Source organism: Malaclemys terrapin, chromosome 12 (genome assembly GCF_027887155.1).
Source record: "Malaclemys terrapin pileata isolate rMalTer1 chromosome 12, rMalTer1.hap1, whole genome shotgun sequence".
Lineage (NCBI taxonomy): Eukaryota > Metazoa > Chordata > Testudines > Emydidae > Malaclemys > Malaclemys terrapin.
Window position 1 is genome coordinate 7,463,252 of NC_071516.1, and position 19,760 is coordinate 7,483,011.

Sequence of the window (19,760 nt, forward strand, 5' to 3'; positions counted from 1 at the left end):
TCCTATAAAGGTCTGCTTTGTGGAAAGAGCTCCAGAGAGTACCTGCAATGCAGCTTGAGGGAACAAAGGTTTCATTGTGGAGCTAGTTCTGCTCACAGCAGATGAGGGTCAGCTCAGAATTCCTGAGCCAGGCTGCAAAAATTCCTTCATTAAGGCAACGAAAAATCCTCCCCCCGAGAATTTTCCTGAACGATACACACTGGAAAGTTAATGGCACTACAGGGACGTTTGCTACGAATACACGTAGCTTCACCTGAATGAATACAAATTAAATGTGCTTGTTCCTAAACAGGTCTCAAAAATAGATCAACTGGGGATGGGAGGAAGAAAAACCCTGAATGGGATGAAGAGGTGGAGCACAGGGGATTTTTATTTAGTGGGCAACTTTGTCTTCTATAGTAAAACAATTCCCCCCCTCCCCAATCACCTTTTCCTGAGGTTTCTCTGACACGGCTATAAACCAAACTATGAGGACAATTCTTTTACACAAAGTTTAAAGTGTCAGTTTCCATATCATAGGACATGAAATAAACCCCAACCAGGAAACACTTCTTCTCCCATCGCTAGACACCTAGCAAGCAATATGCTCTCTCAGTTTGATACAAAACTTTTGATTTTAAATGAACAGCAATTATCTGGCCTGCTGCCATATGGTGCATATTTAATCCTGCTGCTATGAGCCCCTCTGATCCTTCTGTATTTTTTCCATCAATAGCTGGGATTTTTGGCCATTAGAAGTAAAGGCACATGCTTACCTGAGCTGAGGAGGTGGCGAGTAGTTGAAAAAGAAAGAGCAGCCCAAGAGCTGAGAATCCAGCCATGGTCTCCACGCTCTGCCTCTCTTCAGTGAAACTAGCCCCTTTCCCTTCTCCTGGTTCCAATGGATCTCTCCTTCACCTCTCAGATCTCAGCTCCCGAATGAGCCCCTCAGTCTCCAGATAAACCTGAGTCTCCAGCTGGAGGGGGCAGAGCTCAGAAGCACAGGCAGGCGAGAGGGGCTGAGCTCAGAGAGAGAGACTAGGTTTCAGGAAGGGGAAGGTGGGGAAAGGGGGGGGCAAACTGCAGGGTGGCACAGTCAGTTATGAAAGGAGGCACACATTCACCGCACAGACAGCTCAAGCCAACTGCAAACAGGGAGGGGACCTTTCTAACCGAGGAAAGGCTGGCCTTGCCTTAGCTAAATTGTCACTCAGACCGATAACCCTAAGGAGACAAAATTAAAATCCACCATCCCTAGACACAGATGTTACTTTGGTCTCGTCTAGGCCAGTGAAAAGTAGTTCACAATTCACTACCAACTTAGTACTAGATGGATGAAAGGTAACAAAAATGAAGACTTAGTTAATGTCTGTGGATTTTTATTTTTGTGGAATAAAGGCAGGGATCCCTATAAAGGCACGAGGTCAGGGCAGAGAATAGGGCTAGTTTCTTTGCTTCATTAAATGCTTTATCAGCTACGGATTTGTGTTCACCTGTGTTTTTTCTTGGAGACTCAAAGAGCATTTGGTTGATTTTTGTGTGCACTTTATGTGGCATTGAAGAGACAGCCGGCATAGTGACGAGAAGAGCAAAGAAGAGGAATGTAGGAGAAACCCTGCAAAAGCCACAGAAAGCTGAAAAGATTAAAACAAAACTTGCCTTTGAAATATTTTCACTACAGGCATGTGACACTGAGAAGACGACAACAATCCAAAAGTAGATTATCTGAGACGTGAGCATATTAGCAAGGCTCACACTCCTACAAATAGCAACAGAGAGTCCTGTGGCACCTTTAAGACTAACGGATGTATTGGAGCATAAGCTTTCGTGAGTGAATGCCCACTTCAATCCTACAAATGGCTCCATGTTTCCCTTTACGCGTTAATTCAAGATGATTTCATCCAAAGAAGGAGACTGTCTGTGAAAATCGGGAAGTGGAGATGCACTGGGGAAAGAGACTCATTGCGATTGAGGGGTCAGAGATGCTCATTATGATGCAACTGCACTCGAGTTCTTTTCCCTTTTTGAATGAGAAGTGAGTGTGTTCCCGCTACAGAATAGAAGAGCCTGCCCACCTCTCCTTATTCCATCTGCCTACCAGAAAGTTGATAGAAAGCACAGAGGAGGGAGCTGGGGACCTAAAGGTGGGGAAGGAGCAATGCAAATGCCTTCAAAAGCCATGACTGTGCAAATTTCAGAAAGTGGATTCATGGCTTTTCTTCCCCCTCCCCTCCAAGCAACAATGCACTAGTCTCCTAGCATGACCACTTGCTCCATTACCCCAGAAAAGAGATACAAACATACAGTGGGTTAATGTGACATTTGTCTCTAGCAGGGATGATGGGGGCAAAAATCTGTGCATATTACAAATAGAGATGGTCCCCCCCTCCAACAAAATATAGCAAAAATGTTTTGTTTTCATTGTTCCAAGCCATAAACTCCACTCGGGAACCAATAGGCAGCAAGGGCTGCCCCCAAGCTGCAAGGTCCTGTGCTCCAAGTGAAATAGCCTGGCAGCTCACCTAATCAGTGTATCTCCTTGCTTCAGCATTTATTTAAGGTGGGGTTCAAAAGCACCTTGCCATAATCTGCTTGGGAGTTATCAAGAGGGCACCTGGATGGTCACCTCTGTTGCACAGCTCCACGGGCTCTAACCTCTCCCCTTGCTCCATGGTGTTTGTGTGGGCTAGTACTTAAGGTACAACTATGGGCTGAATGACCTTGTAGCAACGGAGGGAACCCATAGGGAGTTAATACATTTCCAAGCTATGCCAGCACTGTTGCTGAACCACCTCCATAAGCAATTTATTCCAGTGCTTAACTACCCTGACACGAAGTTTTCCCTAATGTTCAAGCTAAACGTGCCCTTGCTGCAACTGAAACCCATTGCTTCTTGTCCTAGCTTATGAAGTTAATGAGAACAATTTTTCTCCTTCCTCCTTGAAACAACCTTTTATGTGCTTGAAAACTGTTATGTCCCCCCTCAGTCTTCTCTTCTCCAGCCTAAACAAACCCAATTTTTTCAATCTTCCTTCATAGGCCATGTTTTCTAGACCTTTAATCATTTTTGTTGCTCTTGTCTGAACTTTCACCAATTTGTCCACATCTTTCCTGAAATGTAGCACCCAGAACTGGACCCAATACTCCAGTTGAGGTCCAATCAGCATGGGGTAAAGCAGAAGAATTACTTCTCGTGTCTTGCTTACAACACTCCTGCTAATACATCCCAGAAATGATGTTTGCTGGGGTTTTTCTGAAGCGGCGTTACACTGTTCACTCATGTTTAGCTTGTGATCCACTCTGACCCTCAGACGCCTTTGTGCAGTTCTCCTTCCTAGGCAGCCGTTTCCCATTTTGTTAGTGTTCAGCTGATTGTTCCTTCCTAAATACAGTACTTTGCATTTGTCCTTATGGCATTTCATCTTACTTACTTCAGACCATTTCTCCAGTTTGTACAGATTATTTTGAATTTTAATCCTATCCTCCAAAGCACTTGCAACCCTTCCCAGCTTGGTATCATTCACAAAGCTTTATAAGTGTACTCTCTACTACGCCAACAGTGGGCAACCTGCAGCCTATCAGGGTAATGTGCTGGTGGGGCGCAAGACAGTTTGTTTATATTGACCATCCGCAAGCATGGCCGTCCGCAGCTCCCAAGGGCAGTGGGTTCCCAGGCATTGGAAACTGCGGGCGGCCGTGCTTGTGGACGGTCAATGTAAACAAACTGTCTCACGGCCCGCCAGTGGATTACCATGACAGGCTGCATGCGGCCCATAGGTCGCAGGTTGCCCACCACTGCTCTACGCCATTATCTAAATCATTGATGAAGATATTGAACAGAACCAGAACTGATTCCTGCTTTTAATGTAGTGTGTGTGTGTGTAATATATATTCTATTATGCCCATTCCTATAGTAGCTGATGCTAATTATCTTAAAGTCAATTGGCAGGAATGGCACATTATAAAAACCAAGAGCAACAGCCACAGAAAGTGGCATCCATCTAGGTATAGCTTCAGTCTCCACTGCCATAAGTGAGCACCTTCCCAACACAAACATTTATCTTCACAACAGCCCAGGATAGAGGGAAGCATTATCCCCATTTTACAGGTGTGGAACTGAGGCATACAGATAAACAACCTGCCCCAAAAGCCTGTGATAGTCTGGAAAATGAAGCCGGGTCTTCCTGAACCAGAAGGCAATCCTTCCTTTGGCTTCCCAATGTAGCAGTGAAGATTATTCTGCAGCATCACAGACAGCATCTGCATAAAAATTTTGTATATATTAATTACACACTTATTTTGCAAGTTAAATTTATCATGCCACAAGTGAGAGCTAAAGAGATAATATCCCTGTCTGCATGGCAATTAGGGGAAAAAAATACTCATTTCAAGCTCCATTAGAGAGAACACTTTAAAAAAAAAAAAAAGTATTGTTTGTACTGGACAAGACACCAGTTTAAGAAGTTATGCTTCAGCCTAACACGATTTAAAAACAAGACAGCTGAAGGGCGATCCACCTCTGTTCAGGCCAGGCAAAGACATGGTGAAATCTGGGGCAAAGTGGGCCAGCCAGCAGTTCACATTCAGGGGGTATCACTCCTCAGATAGAAGACAGGCATAGGTGCCAGGCTTCCTATCCTATAAACAGTAGCTTCTCGAGGATTCCTAGTTATGCACAGTTATGTTAGAGCGGACTGCTGATGCACAAGTTGTATGCTTGGGAGAGCTGAATGAGAAATAGAGAGGGTAAAGTTTGTGTGTGTTTATAAGGAAGGCATCTATGAAAAGGGATGAATTAGAACAGATCTCATTGGATCAACAAGGCCAGAACCAAGTTTAGAACACAGATTACCCACAAAGAAGCTGCAGATACCTCCCCACCAAGAGACGTTTTTCAGATGTGCAACAGCCTACAAGTTCCCCAAAACAGCCTCACAAGTGAGAACTTGGTAATACACTCTTCTTCCTCCTCCTCATGTGAAAAAATAACACCCACCACTGGTTTGCATTAAAATCATACTTTAATATACATTATACTGAGATCTCATTTAAAACTCACCACCATACAAGATACACAAAGTGGGCCATGTATGAACATGTCCAGCGAGACCTTCGTTACTTAAATAAAAAGACAGCTATAAAACTGTACAAAGACTTTCATAAAAAGCAATTTTTTCCCCGGTGTTCTCTAAACACTCAAGGTCTTTAGTTAGTTTTACTTAATATTTAAACACAATTTGTTTTTCTTCTAGAGAAAAAAACACTTTAACAAATGGGTTTTAAGGCCTTTACTGTGTATTACTATAAGTATATAAGCCCTGACTTCAACGAGCCTACATGCGTGCTTAGAGTTACACATATGTGTAAATGCCAGGTTGGATCAGGGCATACAAGTTTTGAGCAGGCAAGTCACAGATTAAATTCCAGAACACTTAAAGATTCTTTGCTTAACAGCTGGAACACGCAGAAGAAAAAACTCTCTCTGATAGGATGGCTGACCTAAGCTGCAGCGATGCGCTACAAAAACCAAATGGTATTTAAAAAACAAACCAACCAAAAATAGAACCAGAGTTTAAATGAACATCAAGTCCAGTCTTTTCAGCTGCTGCATTTTTTCCTTCTGCTTGGTGAAGCAGGTCCACTGCAGTAAATACCTTAATATTTTCTCCTACATACAGCATTACATTGTATGATGCTCCTTTGCGCCAACTGAATTCCGCACAAGGCTGATGTGCACATTATTAACATTAAGTGCAAGTTAATATCTATTGTTACTACCATCTAACAACATTAGTGCTGGTCAGTAGGTGGCAGGGGCTGACAAGAGATTCTCATGATGCCTCTGGTTTAAACAAAAAACAAAAAACAAAAAAAAAACCCTCAACAGCTATGATCCCCGACCGTGCACACGACACACTTGGGACAGAGAGACAGAATGCTACTGGCACAACATGTGCACAAACTAGAAAAGGGATTAAAATCATCAAGGGTGAAAATCTGCACTAGGGACAAAGGAAACTGCATTGACAGACAGTTAAAGGACTCAGAACCAATGAAAAAAGTAGCATCTGAAAAACCATCAGGGTTCTACAGAGAGAGGAAAGGGGACTCCCAGGAGGGCAGCACTCTCTTTAAGCAATGCCTCATTTGTATTTTATTTCCCCACCACCCCTTTTCTTTTAGAGACTGGTGGGTTTCCAGTCTCCCAACAACCCTTGGAAGAAATGCATAAGTGACTTGTGCTAGGGCTAGATGGAATTAAACCCTCAACATCTCTGCACATAGATTGGAGAAAAGCCCCGTTAAGGTTAATATTTGTCAAACATTTTGACTGTATAGTTTAATCGATGACTCTCGTATGCCAAACTAAGTTCTTAAAATTAGTAACTTACCAATGGAAAGGTATTTGCATTTTCACATACATGAAATTTTGCTACCTTCACCCCTTTTGCAAGCAAATATCAGCAGAATGGGGGACCTTTGCCCTCAAGGAGCAGAAAAGTACCAGGCTTCAAGTCGGACAACCACTGCACAACCAAATTGGTGTCTCCTTAAAAACGGATTTCAACAGAGCCTCACACCAAGATGATCAACAGGGCCTCACATTGGCCTTTGCTAAGGAGACAACAAATGTAAAAACTCCCCATTGTTAGTGTGACAGTTTCCAAAGTGCCCAAGAGGAGTTACCTGGTAAAAAAAAGAAAGCCAGAAACCAATTGGTTTATTCTACAAACATCTGTATTCCATGGATTAAAATCACTTATTAAATAAGAGCTTTGCTCTTCAAAGAGGTTAAGAGGGAAAATCCTTGCAGACAGTCCAGCATGTCAGATACAAACGGGAACAGGAAGAGGCCAGGGGCTTTTCCCTACGAAGTTGACCAAGCAGATTTTTTCTAGTTAGAACAACCAGAGGGGAGGGGAGGGATTGAGTTTGTTCTGGATTGTTTTAAAGGATACATCTTTTTCCACATGCCTTTGGAGTCTGAATCCCTGTTCCATGATCCTTGAATTCAGGACCTAAATGTCCTTCCTCCGCCCCTTGCTCTGGTGCTATTGCAATGTTTTTGCCACTCTCTGAATGATCAGCAGACAATGGCAGTTTTGCTGAATCCTCAATACAATCCATTTCTTGTGCTACATTCCTAGCACTGACTTTTTCAGGATGAGATTCCACCACACTCTGCTGAAGACCCTCTTGGCCCCAGTTCTTGTCCAGGGTTTTTGTTTCCCCTCTTGCATGAACATCTTCTGCTCCTTCTTTCTGTTCTCTGTCGTCTACCTGGCTTTCACTTACCGTTAGAGTTTCATTACATTGGTGCGCTTTTTTTTGTATTTCTGAATTTGCGTCACGTAGCACTGAGCCACTGCCTGCCAGAGAAGGCAGACCAGGCTCATTCGTCTCAGAACCAGGCAATGAATTCACAGATGCACCTTCAGCACCATTCTCAGTTTTCACATTAATTTCTTCCACAACCGTGTCTTCCTCACTAACTTCTCCTTTCTCAGCCCCTGTTGCTTGGACGTTGCAGGTAGTGGTGTCCGTGTCCAGGTTTATTGCCACATTTACAGTACTGTTTTCTGGCATTGCCTCATCAACTTTCCTTCTTTTTACAGGTGCATCAGATGACTCAGACGCCTTGAAGTCTTCACTATGGACGTCACCTTCTTCAGCTGTTACTTGGTCACCCTTTTCTGGCAATGCTGGAAGAGTCTCTGTGGTCTCTTGATCGATAGCAAATTCCCCTAGGTTATAAGAGATCTTCTCAATATCAGTGGGACTTTTCAATAGCCCTGTGCACTTTCCAATTAATCTGTTCATCTCAAGCTTTCTTTTCTTGCTTTCCTTTAGGCATTCACTCTCTGCTCCATCCCTCAGGCCCACAAGGTCCTCACTCAGAACCTTCTCTTCTAGCTGGGAAAGTGAGGCTTCTTTCTCTTCTACGTTGTCTCCTCGCTCTGCAACATACATGGCATCACGCTTACTTTGTTCCTTTGAGGTACATTCATCAGTCACCTTGTTGGTTTCTGAGTATGCAGCATCTCCAACTTTCTCCTCCCTGTTTGGAGGATTGGTTTTGTTCTTTCCAACTGCTTCTTTATCTCTGACTGATTCCTTCTCTTCCTCAGCCTTTTGGCAGTGCTGAGACTTTAACGACGGAGGTTTATAGTTCTGGAGTTTCTTACGAGGCCCCCATGCAAACTTATCCTGAGGTTTAAAGTGCATCCATGCATAGTGTATCAGTTCCCTTCGCTTCTGCTTGTTTCTGATGGTGAACAGGAAGTAATCCAAGGCACTTCTCTTAACATTTGGGAGTGTTTGGCAAACAAGCGTCTCTGTTAGGAAAAAGCTAACCAGGCGTACTTGATAGTGTTCATACCCCATCTCTCCCAGACACTTCAGAATACGAGTTATCCGCAAATTGTTGTGACTAAACCTAAGACACAAACAGGAAAAAAAAAAAATGAAGACAGTGAAACAGAAAAAGGACATCTTTAAGTGAAAGCAGCACAGTACAGAGTCCCACTCTAACCCAGACATGGTAGATGTGCTGAACGTTGTTAACTACAAATAAGTCTTTACTGGAATCTTTAAGGGTAGATCACATTTAAGCCAGCCTATCTGCTCTGGCTTTCAACAGTGCTATCCCATCCTTGTCTCAGTATTCCAGTTAACTCTGTAGCAGAGATTAAATGATATCCGAATTCCAGAATGGGGGGTGGCTTCCCCACTGCCATCACTAATGTGCAGTTCAAACTACAAAGATATGTATTGGAAAAGGGATTTGCTATCGCCAATCAATGTAGGACAATAAAACCTACAAAACCACTACTTTGCTTTTAAGTAACACTTTTCATCCAAGGATCTGAAAGCATTTTGCAGGCATTGAGGCAGCCTTATAAACACCTTAGGAAGCATAGGGAATTATTCTTATTTAATAGCTATGTAAATGAGAGGTTAAGTGGCTTGTCCAACGTCACACATAGCAAGTCATGCTTGCTGCCAACAACAGAACTCAGAAGTTTGGACTCCAAATTCCCAGCGGTAACTAGGATTTTCACTCTTCATTCCCATGATCAGTTTGTTTTCAAAACTGAACTTTATATACTCTTCTCAGCATGTCTTAAAAGAAGTAATCCCTGCTGAATACTGAGCTATAGGTGAAAATTGTTACAGTGGATTTTGGAGACTACAGCTGCTTGAGGCCCATCTCACTGAAGAGTAAACTCGTGTGAGACACAAACTCCAAGGCCGCAAATATCAGAGTCTCTAAGCCTGTATTACAGCCTTAGGGAGACTCAGATGGATACCCACCTTTCAGTAAGTAATGCCAAAGTAGGAACACATAATACACATGTGGCTCACAGTGGGACAACTCTGGCCTCTAAGCAGTTCAAGTAATTTAAAATAATATGAAAGATGCTGACAGGCCTCCCAAGCTATAGCCAGAATAAGGACACCTAAACTCTTGGCTAGCTGGCTCCCAGTTTTGTGTCAGATCACTCTACTTCTGTAACACAGAAAGCCTTTGTATCTCTGTACACAACTAATTCCTTTGGTTTCATTTGATTTTTCTTTCCCAAGAGTGAGGAATAAAAACCAAGCAGTGTAAATGGGACTCACCGATCAAGGTTGCGAAATCTCTGATGCCAGTTTTCTGCTCTTTGCACTTCCCCCGTTTCTTGATCGATCAAGTTTATTCCATAAAAACCCAGCATGAGTTTGTAAGCTCTAATGAATCTTTGCATAACTTCCTTGGATTTCTTAAAGGCCTGAAATACACAAAAGACTCCAAATTTGCATGTATGGCAAAAAAAGATTTTAAACTATCTCCATAAATTATTTAAGTGGCCTTTCAGTTACACACAATGCTTATAAATGGCTATTGTGTAAAGACACACATTTGGGATCTTCCTGGTTATTTCTTGCTTATATCAACAAACCTATAATTTACTGCTGAAGACACTTGAGGAGCAAAAAGATCATCAAAAACTGCATTTAACAGTCATTGGAGCTGGCTCCATTATGGTGGGGAAGGAAATGGAGCAACCTTACATAGTAGATGGTAAACATTTACCTCGTTGAACCCCCAATGCCTTTCAAGTATAAAAGAAAGTCACACCTGAATTTCTTTACATGTGAGAGGCTTTGCACGCCAGTTCATCCCACGTTCACGCAAAGGAAACAACCTGAAGGGAAAGAGATTTGCAGATTAGACAAAATAGAGATCACATTCAACCCAGCACACATGCGCCTTAAAAATAAGTTAACAGAAATGTCTCCAAATGCTGCAGATGCCAAATACAGTCCTCTTCGAGGGGACATAACATCATGGAAAACACACGGAGTTTAGTCTGTAACAGCCTAAGTCACACCGCAAAAAGTCATTATACATACTTGTACTATTAGCAGTCTTAATTGTTTACCAGCCTGGGTATTTCTAACGTAACCATCACCACAATATCTTTGCTCAGTACCTGGTTTCCAGACATCCTGCAGCTGGGGATTGAAGACTACTGACAGAGCTGCAAGGGAAATATTCAGGATACCCAACCCTCTTGTTACTTTCAAAGAAAGTAACTGACTAAAATAAATCTCACAAATGTAGAACTCAAGAGGGGCCCAAGGTTTTCTGAGAAGCCAGCCACAGCAGCTCTGAAGCAGCAAATTCTTTGAGACAGACATCAGAAGAGAATCATTCTAAGAGACTTCGCCTTTTGTAATAATTATTTACCATTGTATATAAGAATGATTTTCTTCCAGAGTCTCGTAATCCTCCTGCCAAGCTTCAAGGAGCTCATCAATAAATAAGCCTAGGTGAAAAAAAGAGTGGGAGGGGAGAGAAGAAATCGCAGCAAATGAGCATGTGTCAAGTTAACGGATCGTCCAGGAGATGGGATATAGTTACAGAAAACAGGATCTGTCTCACTGTCTTCAAAAGAGGTCAGGGTAACCTACATAAAAAGAGCACTTTCAACAAAATGACAACCTAGTTTCCTTTCCAAGGGACCCTAACGGAGTTATGTTTTTAACAGCATAGGTTTCTGCATACATTGGAGTGCAGGCTTTAAGGAAATGCCATTCCTGAGAAAGGGCCCAATCCTGCATTCCTGTGCATAGTCAAATAACTGCGTATTGATAGATTATTTTCTAACCAACCAAGCACCGTAAAACCCAGAAAGTAAAAGCTAGGCTAGCGTTATGATCTGCTATCACACAACAAATTAGGGGTAGATTCTCCAGAATGAGTCTGCTGCTACTTGAGGCCTGATCTTGCAATGACCCAAGTACATCCTACAAGGCCGCGAGCATCCTCAACTTCTACTGAAGTCACTGGAAGCTCAGCACTTTTCAAGATCAAGCCCTACGAAGGGGAGAGAACCCTTCTAGTACTTTTAGAGTCTCACAGTCTTGAATGAAGACTGATATCCCAGAGAGCACCATAGCTGGATCTGGAAAGACCCCAGAAAAACAGCATCCAGACTTTACAGATGCTTATGTCAGGTTAAAGACTCGGATCATTTTTTGGTTTCAGATCAGTGATGGAATGTTACTGTTTTCCCTTCGGATGGCAGCTCCTGTCATTTCACTTTCGCATATGCCTGAAGTGAAGGCACCTTGGAGTGAGAATTCAGCACACAGGGAATGGGCATGAGGGAGAGCTGGATGGCTAAACACTCATCTAGAGAGCTGAATGTTCACACCCACAGCTCAGCAACAGATTCTAATCCAAAGATATGAAGTTAGTGTGAATATGGATCTAAAGGCACTAACGTCCTGCCGTGGGAAGGTGCCTAGCAGAAAACATTTTTAACTGGGTTGCCAGAATGGCTTGTGCGCAAATATACTTAACTACTACAGAGGGGCCCACCAGGTATTCTGCCTGCCCCAATCAGTTAATCTTTTAAAAAGCAAAGAGCCTTTCAAACTGCACAAACAGAAGTGCACACGGTGATTTACTTCTGCACATGCCACAGAGCGAAACAAAGGCAAGAACAATGACCAAGGAATTGGCTGCATTCTGCAATTTAAACGGGAAACCCTGATTGACATGTATTTGTGCATCATGGAGCTAAGACAACACAGGGCAGAGCTCTGGCAGACTGAACACAGGGCTGGGAATCAGGAGAGCCGGATTCTATTCTTTCCAATCAGTGGGATACCTTGCAAGCTCACATGCATTACAACTGCACATACAGGAGGTCCAGGTCAGATACGTACCATGAGGCAAAAAGTGAATTTCATTTTTGTAAAAACTTAAATTCCACATCTCCTCCTCTTCAGCATCAGGTTCCCTTTCTTTCAAACCCTTCAGAAGAGAAAGACATTAACAAGCAACAATGCATTAAAACACATACATAATGATCTTCCCCATAGTTCTTCTGTGTTGCTAGCAAGGCTACCAAGTCTGAGAACAGCAGTTGGGAGCGAACAGCTTGTTTCTGAGCCAGCAGGATGTAGCGAGTACATCCTGGTAATTGGATGAGAAGTGAATTACTTTATCATTATTTTAATATTCCTCATCAATCTGCCAATTTAAGGCTGATAAAATGACATCAACCAAGCGCCCCTTGCATCTATCATGAGAAGAGGAAAAAAACCCGCAAAAGACAGGAAGTTCATAAATCTTCAGCCTGTACCGGATAACAATGCCTGTATCTCTGCATATCTTTTGCAGCTGTCCAGTTGCGTCCAGTCAAGAACTGAAGGGAAGAGGAAAGAGACAAATCAGAGATCCGGAACAAAAGCTTCCCAACAGAAAACATTGTTTTGCCATGTTTCTTCTTGAAGAGTTGGTTACTAATGATGCTGTAAATGCTGTTCTGGCCAACGTGAGAAAGTCTGGCTAACCTCAGCCTCTCCTACAAATATTTCCCATTACCCCCCCATTAATATCCTCCACAAAGTTCTGAATTCTCATCTCCCCTGGCAGACCAGCTGAGGATACACCTATGCTTCAGCACCCATTCTATCATTCTGATAGTTTCACTGCATCCCTGAAGGTACCTTCAGGCTAAGACAGCTTGACATCATCTCCTTTATTAACTCAGCTTTTCCTTCCTTCCCGGCCTAATTAACCAGGGTCAGATGGTTTCCTTGTATGAACTTCTGCAGAGTTTTTATTTGTCTTTTACCCTCGGAACTGGAATCTTCACTTCTCTCCCTAGGTAGGATCAAACCCCACAAATCTTACCCTTGGACAGTAGGAAAGACAATGCTAACTGGAATGAGGCCCAAATATCAATACCTTATCTAGACTAAGATAAAAAATGCGGGTTTCTTAAAGACATGTTAGCATCTGGTCTACACTAAGACTTGAAAAGGTACGTTGTATTTTTCCCCACTTTAGATGGTCAAGGAAGCCCTACACAATAAAATACAAATTTCCTTGTTAACGCTAAGTTTTTAAAAGGCATAAGCTCACGTCTTTTTTTTTTTTTTTTAAATAAAAAGGATATCTTTTATTGTAGCCTATACAATTGAAGTCCAGATCTCATCTCTGCACATTTTCCAGGAGCAAAAGGGCTACTTAAACCCAACTGCAAAATATTTAGGTGGTCACTCCCTTAGACTATTACTAAACTGAACTCTTCCACAGCTTAGAGTGGAAGAGAAGAAGCTGTGCATCTAGCAAGCAGCAATGCTGGTTTATGTAAGATAATGTAGCCAGGAGTCAAATGAGTTATTTAAATATATTTCCCATCATCATTATCTAGATCTTTCCAAACAGGCAAACACTGTTTTAATCCTACCTCAAAACCTCTATAACCAATTGATGAGACGGCTGGTCTTCTTTGCTCCTAAAAACAAAAAAAAAAAAAATACTTTACCATGAGACTTAGGGAGACATTATTGAAACCAAACTTCAGTTATATTTTAAAAGAAAAATACAGCTCACTCATCCACATCAAGAACTAAGACACCCCAGTAACGTTTTACTTCTTTCAAGCCAGTCACTTCAGTGACAAGTTCTATTAGTTATGAAGTTGCGTTGTTTATACTTCAAATCAGTATTAAAAAACCCACAGACAGTTGCCACCTGATTCTTTTCTCAGATAAGCCGATACAAAATCAGGAGCAAATCTGCTGAAGTCAATGAAATTACACACTGGGGTAAAGCAACTGCAAGTGAAAGGAGAATCAGGCCCTAGAAGTCTAAGATGTGTTTATGAATTTAATACAGTGTTTAGACAGAAATCACTGGTGAAAGCGTCACTTTCTCCTTGCCGGCATCACATAGAAGTGGGAGTTATGAGAGTGACATTAAATAACTGACTTTTTAAAAAAAAGCAAATTATCCTTTATTTTTTAAAATGTGGATTGTGTTTATACAAACCTCAATGACAGAACTGCCATTAAAATATGCAAGCAGCAGAAAGATGCAGATAGGACACGTGCTGGGCACTCTGGCCACAATCCATCAAGACACTTCAGCACATGGTCTAACCTTAAGTGCCTGGAAAGTCCCATTGATTTCAACCAGACTACTCGTGCAGAAAGGGCCTGATCCAAAGATTTCTGAAGTTAATGGGAATCTTTCCATCAGGTTCAAGGGATTTGGGACCAGGCCTCAAAGTGCTTGCCTGGATCTGGCTTCTGGTGCCCAGCACTTTCAAGAACAAACAAACTCTCCCAATTTTTTTGTAACTATCTGACCATTATAATTTCCTCCTCCTGTCTGGGAAATAGAGACTTTCCTGCGAACAGTCAAATATTGATCACCGTCCACTGCGTTATTTAGGGGGAATTAGATTATGTACCAAATGGTTTGTAGTCAAGAGATTTCTCTGTCCAGTCCCATCAATTTTTAATAATAAAAACACTTAGCCTCTATCTTCCAGGTGTTGTACGCACTTCTGTTTTAGACACCTTTGGAAAAAGGGTTTCCCACAGAATAAAGCCATATATAAAGTAATTTAAAAAATCTTTAACATTTACACAAATTTCCCCATAACCCAGGGAGGAGGAGGCTACATAAATATTTAAAATAAACAGATTGCAAAGTAGATAAGCATTATCTCCATTTTACAGGAGATGAAACAGACAGATAAGTGAAGGGACTTGTCCAGGCCAGTCAATGGAAGGACCAGGATTAGAACTCAAATTCCTGGTGCTAGGGAGGCCAGTACAGTTGTTTCTTAGGGTGTAAACACAGATTGGGATTTCACTCTATGAAATCCAGCTAAAATCTTGACTATATGATGTTTAAAATCCAGGAGTGAAATCCTGACTCTTCGGAGGTCAATAGGAATTTTGGTATTGATTTCATTGGGACCAGGATTTAACCCCAACTGTCTTGTTTGCGTTTCAGACTCTTCTGCTAAATCAATATCCCCTAACACAATCAGGTGTCATGAAATAAGAGAAGACCAGCTCCAATTATGGAAAAGGATTAGGTCTGCAAGAGACAAGAGTGAATCAAGATAGATATAATCAAGTTTAAGGAAGTGGACTCATATGAAGTAGAAGTGCAGCAAGTCTTGTTTAGAAAGCTGCTGGATCTGAGACAAGAAAGTCCTCAAACAGAGCATCATAGACAGAGCAACAACAGGCAAGCAGAGAAGGCATTCCCAATCCCTTGCCCTGGCATTCCTGGGGCCAAGCTTCCATTCAGAGGTGTGTGAGAAAAGCAGAACACAAAGTTGGAGGATGTGAACAAGAGCTAGCAACCAGTGGCAAGAAAGAAAGGAAGGTGCAGATAACTGCAAGACTCGTGTAAAGAGAATGGCCAGCATTCTAGGAAGAGCAGCTTAAGCAAACAGAGGTTTCATCCTCACATAATTATTTGAGGATGGGACAATGCAAAGTGAGTTTTGTTGTTAGAGAGGGATGTTGGTGCAATGGAATATGAAGCCTGCTATTCTGCAGTAGAATAAGCAGGTGTTAAAAAAATTAGAATAAAACCCAAGATTTTTATTACAAAAAACGCATATTGTTTTATAGGAGAAGCTAAATGTGATAAAAAAATCTCAAAACATGTCCACGGACATCTCCAGTCATGAACAAACAGCGTTTTTATAATGACGTACAAAAGACATACGATTTAGGATTTGGTTTCAGCCAGTTGTTTGAAAGTACGTATTTAAAATAAAATAAAAAAAAAATCTCTAACCTGGGCATCTGAAAGATTAAGCTCTGAAAGAACTTTCCTCAAAAACATATATGTCTTCCTGAATAAACAATACCATCTAGACTGAAGAGAAAGGAATCTAAGTTAGTTTAATAGGAGCAAAAAATAGGTACTTGTTTTACAAACTGATCAGAGCTCTTTGCAGGTTGCAGATATGTGTAAAATGAATGGTGAGAAAACTTAGGGTTTTTTTGGTATAAAAGAGTTCTTCAATAGTCTGAGGAGAGTGGGAGACTTTGCTTGAGAGGGCTAGGAATACATTTATAAAGGAAGAGTTAACGTTTTTAGAAGTAGGGTGCTGATATTTTGGGAATAAGAAGCCGCAACCTCCCTTTAAAGCAGGCTTTGAAAAATCCATTCATTGGTGCTGAAAACAGGTTGCCTTTGCCTTTGCTTTCACTTAAGCTATATACAGCACCAGTTCAGCTGCATTTGTTATCAACAACAGGTAATTTTCTTAGCATAGACAAAGGGAAGAAAGGAAAAGAAGCAGTGTCTAGCCCATTCCACTTTCTGATTCCTCTGCATTAGCACAATCCAGAGGAATGTTTGCTTGTTTGGGCGGGGGGGAAAGAGATGCTTTTACAGGAATAAAAATTGATTTGAAGATTTGTAAAAGTTTTTTTCCTTTAAAACCAAAACCTACATTTAGGACTAAGTTTGACTTGACAGCATCCCTTTAACAATAAGTAAACAAAGTTCTTCCACAAGGACACCTTATCTCTGCAAATGGCATTTCATGAAATACTACAGGCACTTGAGACTTAAAGTCCTGGAACTAGATTCTGCAAATGGGTCTGCACAAGCAGTGAAGTCAACAGAACTTCATGCTGCTGCTGCAGGGGTGGGCATGGGCAGATTCATTTACAGGATCTAAATCAGGGGTCGGCAACGTTTGGCACGCAGCTCGCCAGGGTAAGCACCCTGGCAGGCCGGGCCAGTTTATTTACCTGCTGACGCGGCAGGTTCGGCTGATCGCGGTCCCCACTGGCTGCGGTTCGCTGTCCTGGACCAATGGGGGCAGCGGGAAGCCGTGGCCAGCACATCCCTCGCGCTTCCCGCCGCCCCCATTGGCCCGGTGAATTAGCTAAGATGTGCAACCTCCTAACCTTAAAATTGTGTTGACCTGAGTCACCAAAGTGAAACTGAACCCAAGGATTAGTTTCCTTTTCCCCAAGATAGGAGGAGTTAGAGAAAAAAGACTGCAATGAGCTTTGATTTTCTCTTTCCTAAAACAAAGACAAAAAGCAAAGCATAAGATCTGTTTAAGTAGTATCCTGGGATTGTTATTAACAGTCACTGATGAAGACAGTGAGAAACTTTACAACAGACTTAAAGTACACAAGTATCAGAGGGGTAGCCGTGTTAGTCTGAATCTGTAAAAAGCAACAGAGGGTCCTGTGGCACCTTTAAGACGAACAGAAGTATTGGGAGCATAAGCTTTCGTGGGTAAGAACCTCACCTCTTCAGATGCATCTGTTGCTTTTTAAAGTACACAGTTATCCAACACTAACATTTTACAGCATCAGAGTTAAATAATCACATTTTCCAGCCCCATAAGGATTTTTTTAAAGTGTTGTAGGACATTAGCTGGTGGTCTTTTTCAGGTTCACCACAGATCTATATAGCGCCCCTTCTTGAAGTAGCTTTGTAAAAAACCTAGTAAATTTTATTTCATTCTTAAAAGCGAAGAAACATCGCTTGATGGTACTTGGCAACAGAGGGTCCTGTGGCACCTTTGAGACTAACAGATTCTGTTAGTCTCAAAGGTGCCACAGGACCCTCTGTTGCTTTTTACAGATTCAGACTCTCACGGCTACCCCTCTGACACTTGATGGTACTTGATAATCTTAAGAGTAACATCCCTTAGGGCCACCAATAAGAGGTCACACCCCCTCCCAAAAAAAGAAAGTGGGTGGAGCATTTATAGCGACAGACGATGCTCAGGGTCAACAATTCTGAGCTATGATGTTAAAAAACAGAATTCACCATCATAGACTCAGGGAAGTGGAATCTACTGAGTCTACAAGATGGAAAGTTGATTCATAACAAAATTATCCTGCTTACCAGGAATGCTGGGAAAGCTATTCAGAAACAGCATGTGGCAATTTCATGAAGCTTTAGTGGAACATAACACCACAGATGTTTATTTTAATTTTTCCATTGAGCCATACACTCACCAACACACCTCTGCCCCGAATACCCACCTCTTGCCAAATGCATTAGTAGTGAGCTTGTGCCCCCTTTCTTTGAGGCATTTGGAAATATGGTTCATTAAGATCATGGCAAAATAATATGCTAGTGATCCCATTAGGAGGGGAACATGGAACTCTCTGAAGCTATTTCAAGCTGCTCCTGCTTACAAACTAAGAAACTATACAGAATTGGCTCCAAGACACTGTGGGTCAGTTACCCCTGCAGCAACGTATGTGTGACATTACAACACGTGGAAGCTGTAGCTTTCAACGCTGCAGAATAAACTATGCAACCTCAGCTCGTAACACATTTAACAAACAGTAATGCAAAGTCGAGGAAAACTACTTAGCTGAAGAGAAACATTTGCCTTACGATAGGGAGTTGGAGGAGATTTTTGAAGTCAGAAGATAGCTTGCTTAAAAGGAGTGAGGGACTATTTACCACTAACCCTTCAGGGTCAGGAGAAAGGCAATTTGGAAGGAGAGGCACATTAATATATTTCTCCCCCACATACACAGATCTGATACTGAGGGGCTCTCTCCTCACCCCCAACCCCCCCGAGCACACTGGAGAAATAACACCTCTCCCACCGCCCTGCCAAAATAACCCCCAGCTTCCCTACCAGGTCGCCCCCCTCTGTCACATACAGAAAGCCTACTCGGAGGAGTCACCTGTGCGCCGCTGGCCTGGTGGGAGCCCCTGAACCACCCTTGCGAGGACTCTTCTTCCTCTCCGTCGGCTCGGGCCTCCTGCGACTCCTTCCCTTCCTCCTCCTCCTCCTCGCTTTCCCAGGTGGAGTCGTACTCCCAGGAGCCCCACTCTTTCTCCTCGTCATCCTCCAGCCCCCTGAAGCTCATCCAAGCCGCCATCAGGGCCCCCGGCTGCGAGGAAAGGAAACCGAAAGAGGCGATGTGTTAGCAGCTGGGCGGGGTAGGGTACAAAGCCAGCCACGTGAGTGGCCTTATTGACTTCCGGGAGGCGTGCGGCCCAGCTGGCTCCGCCTCCCTTGTCTGCAGCCCGGCCTCGCCATTGGCCGAGGCGCGCCGCTGGAACGTTGGCGGTGTCTCCGCGTTCCATCCCTCGCTGGGCTCCCGGCGTGGGGCGCCTTCTGCGGCGGCTTTTCCAGCAGCGGCGGGCTGGGGCCCAGCCGGAGGGAAGGGGTGCTCGCCCAACCGGCTCGCGGCGAGGCTGATCGTTAAACGTCAGCGACTCAGACACACGCCGGCTGCAAACACCCTTCCCGCGGAGAGAGCGAGCCTTTTCCCGCAAGCAAGGCAGCCTGACAGCTCGGGGGTCCGCCACAGAGGATGCCTAGCGTAGGCCACCGCACTGTTATTTTTCTTTTGATTTGCAGGGGCCATGGCCGAGAGCAGGCATCCAGGAGGCCCCCCAGCGCTCACCACCCTTTTTGGCCCCGCTGCCAGCGGGCAACAGGAGGCTGTAAAATTCAATC

The 19,760-nt window shown here is 43.0% G+C and overlaps 2 protein-coding genes across 3 annotated transcripts in view; both read right to left on the minus strand.

Moving 5' to 3' along the window:
• The window catches only part of COL9A3 (collagen type IX alpha 3 chain), a 70,815-nt gene extending 69,515 nt beyond the window's left edge, over positions 1–1,300 (minus strand). Inside the window, exon 1 of the mRNA XM_054046540.1 lies at positions 756–1,300. Coding sequence (XP_053902515.1) covers positions 756–821 — 66 coding nt within the window. The 5' untranslated portion in view covers positions 822–1,300. The remainder of the gene's footprint in view (positions 1–755) is intronic.
• Positions 1,301–4,981: 3,681 nt separating this feature from the next.
• OGFR (opioid growth factor receptor) lies at positions 4,982–19,232 on the minus strand. Of its 2 annotated transcripts, XM_054046188.1 has the most exons (9): positions 18,979–19,232; positions 16,094–16,174; positions 13,734–13,781; positions 12,621–12,683; positions 12,202–12,289; positions 10,715–10,793; positions 10,103–10,169; positions 9,604–9,752; positions 4,982–8,416 (listed from the first exon to the last, which is right to left on the minus strand). In XM_054046188.1, the coding sequence occupies exons 1-9, from the start codon at positions 19,174–19,176 to the stop codon at positions 6,928–6,930; spliced, it is 2,262 nt and encodes a 753-aa protein (XP_053902163.1). In that variant the 5' UTR covers positions 19,177–19,232; the 3' UTR covers positions 4,982–6,927. The 2 variants fall into 2 exon arrangements, with proteins under 2 accessions (XP_053902163.1, XP_053902164.1); XM_054046189.1 differs by lacking the exon at positions 16,094–16,174.
• Between the last annotated feature and the right edge of the window lie 528 nt (positions 19,233–19,760).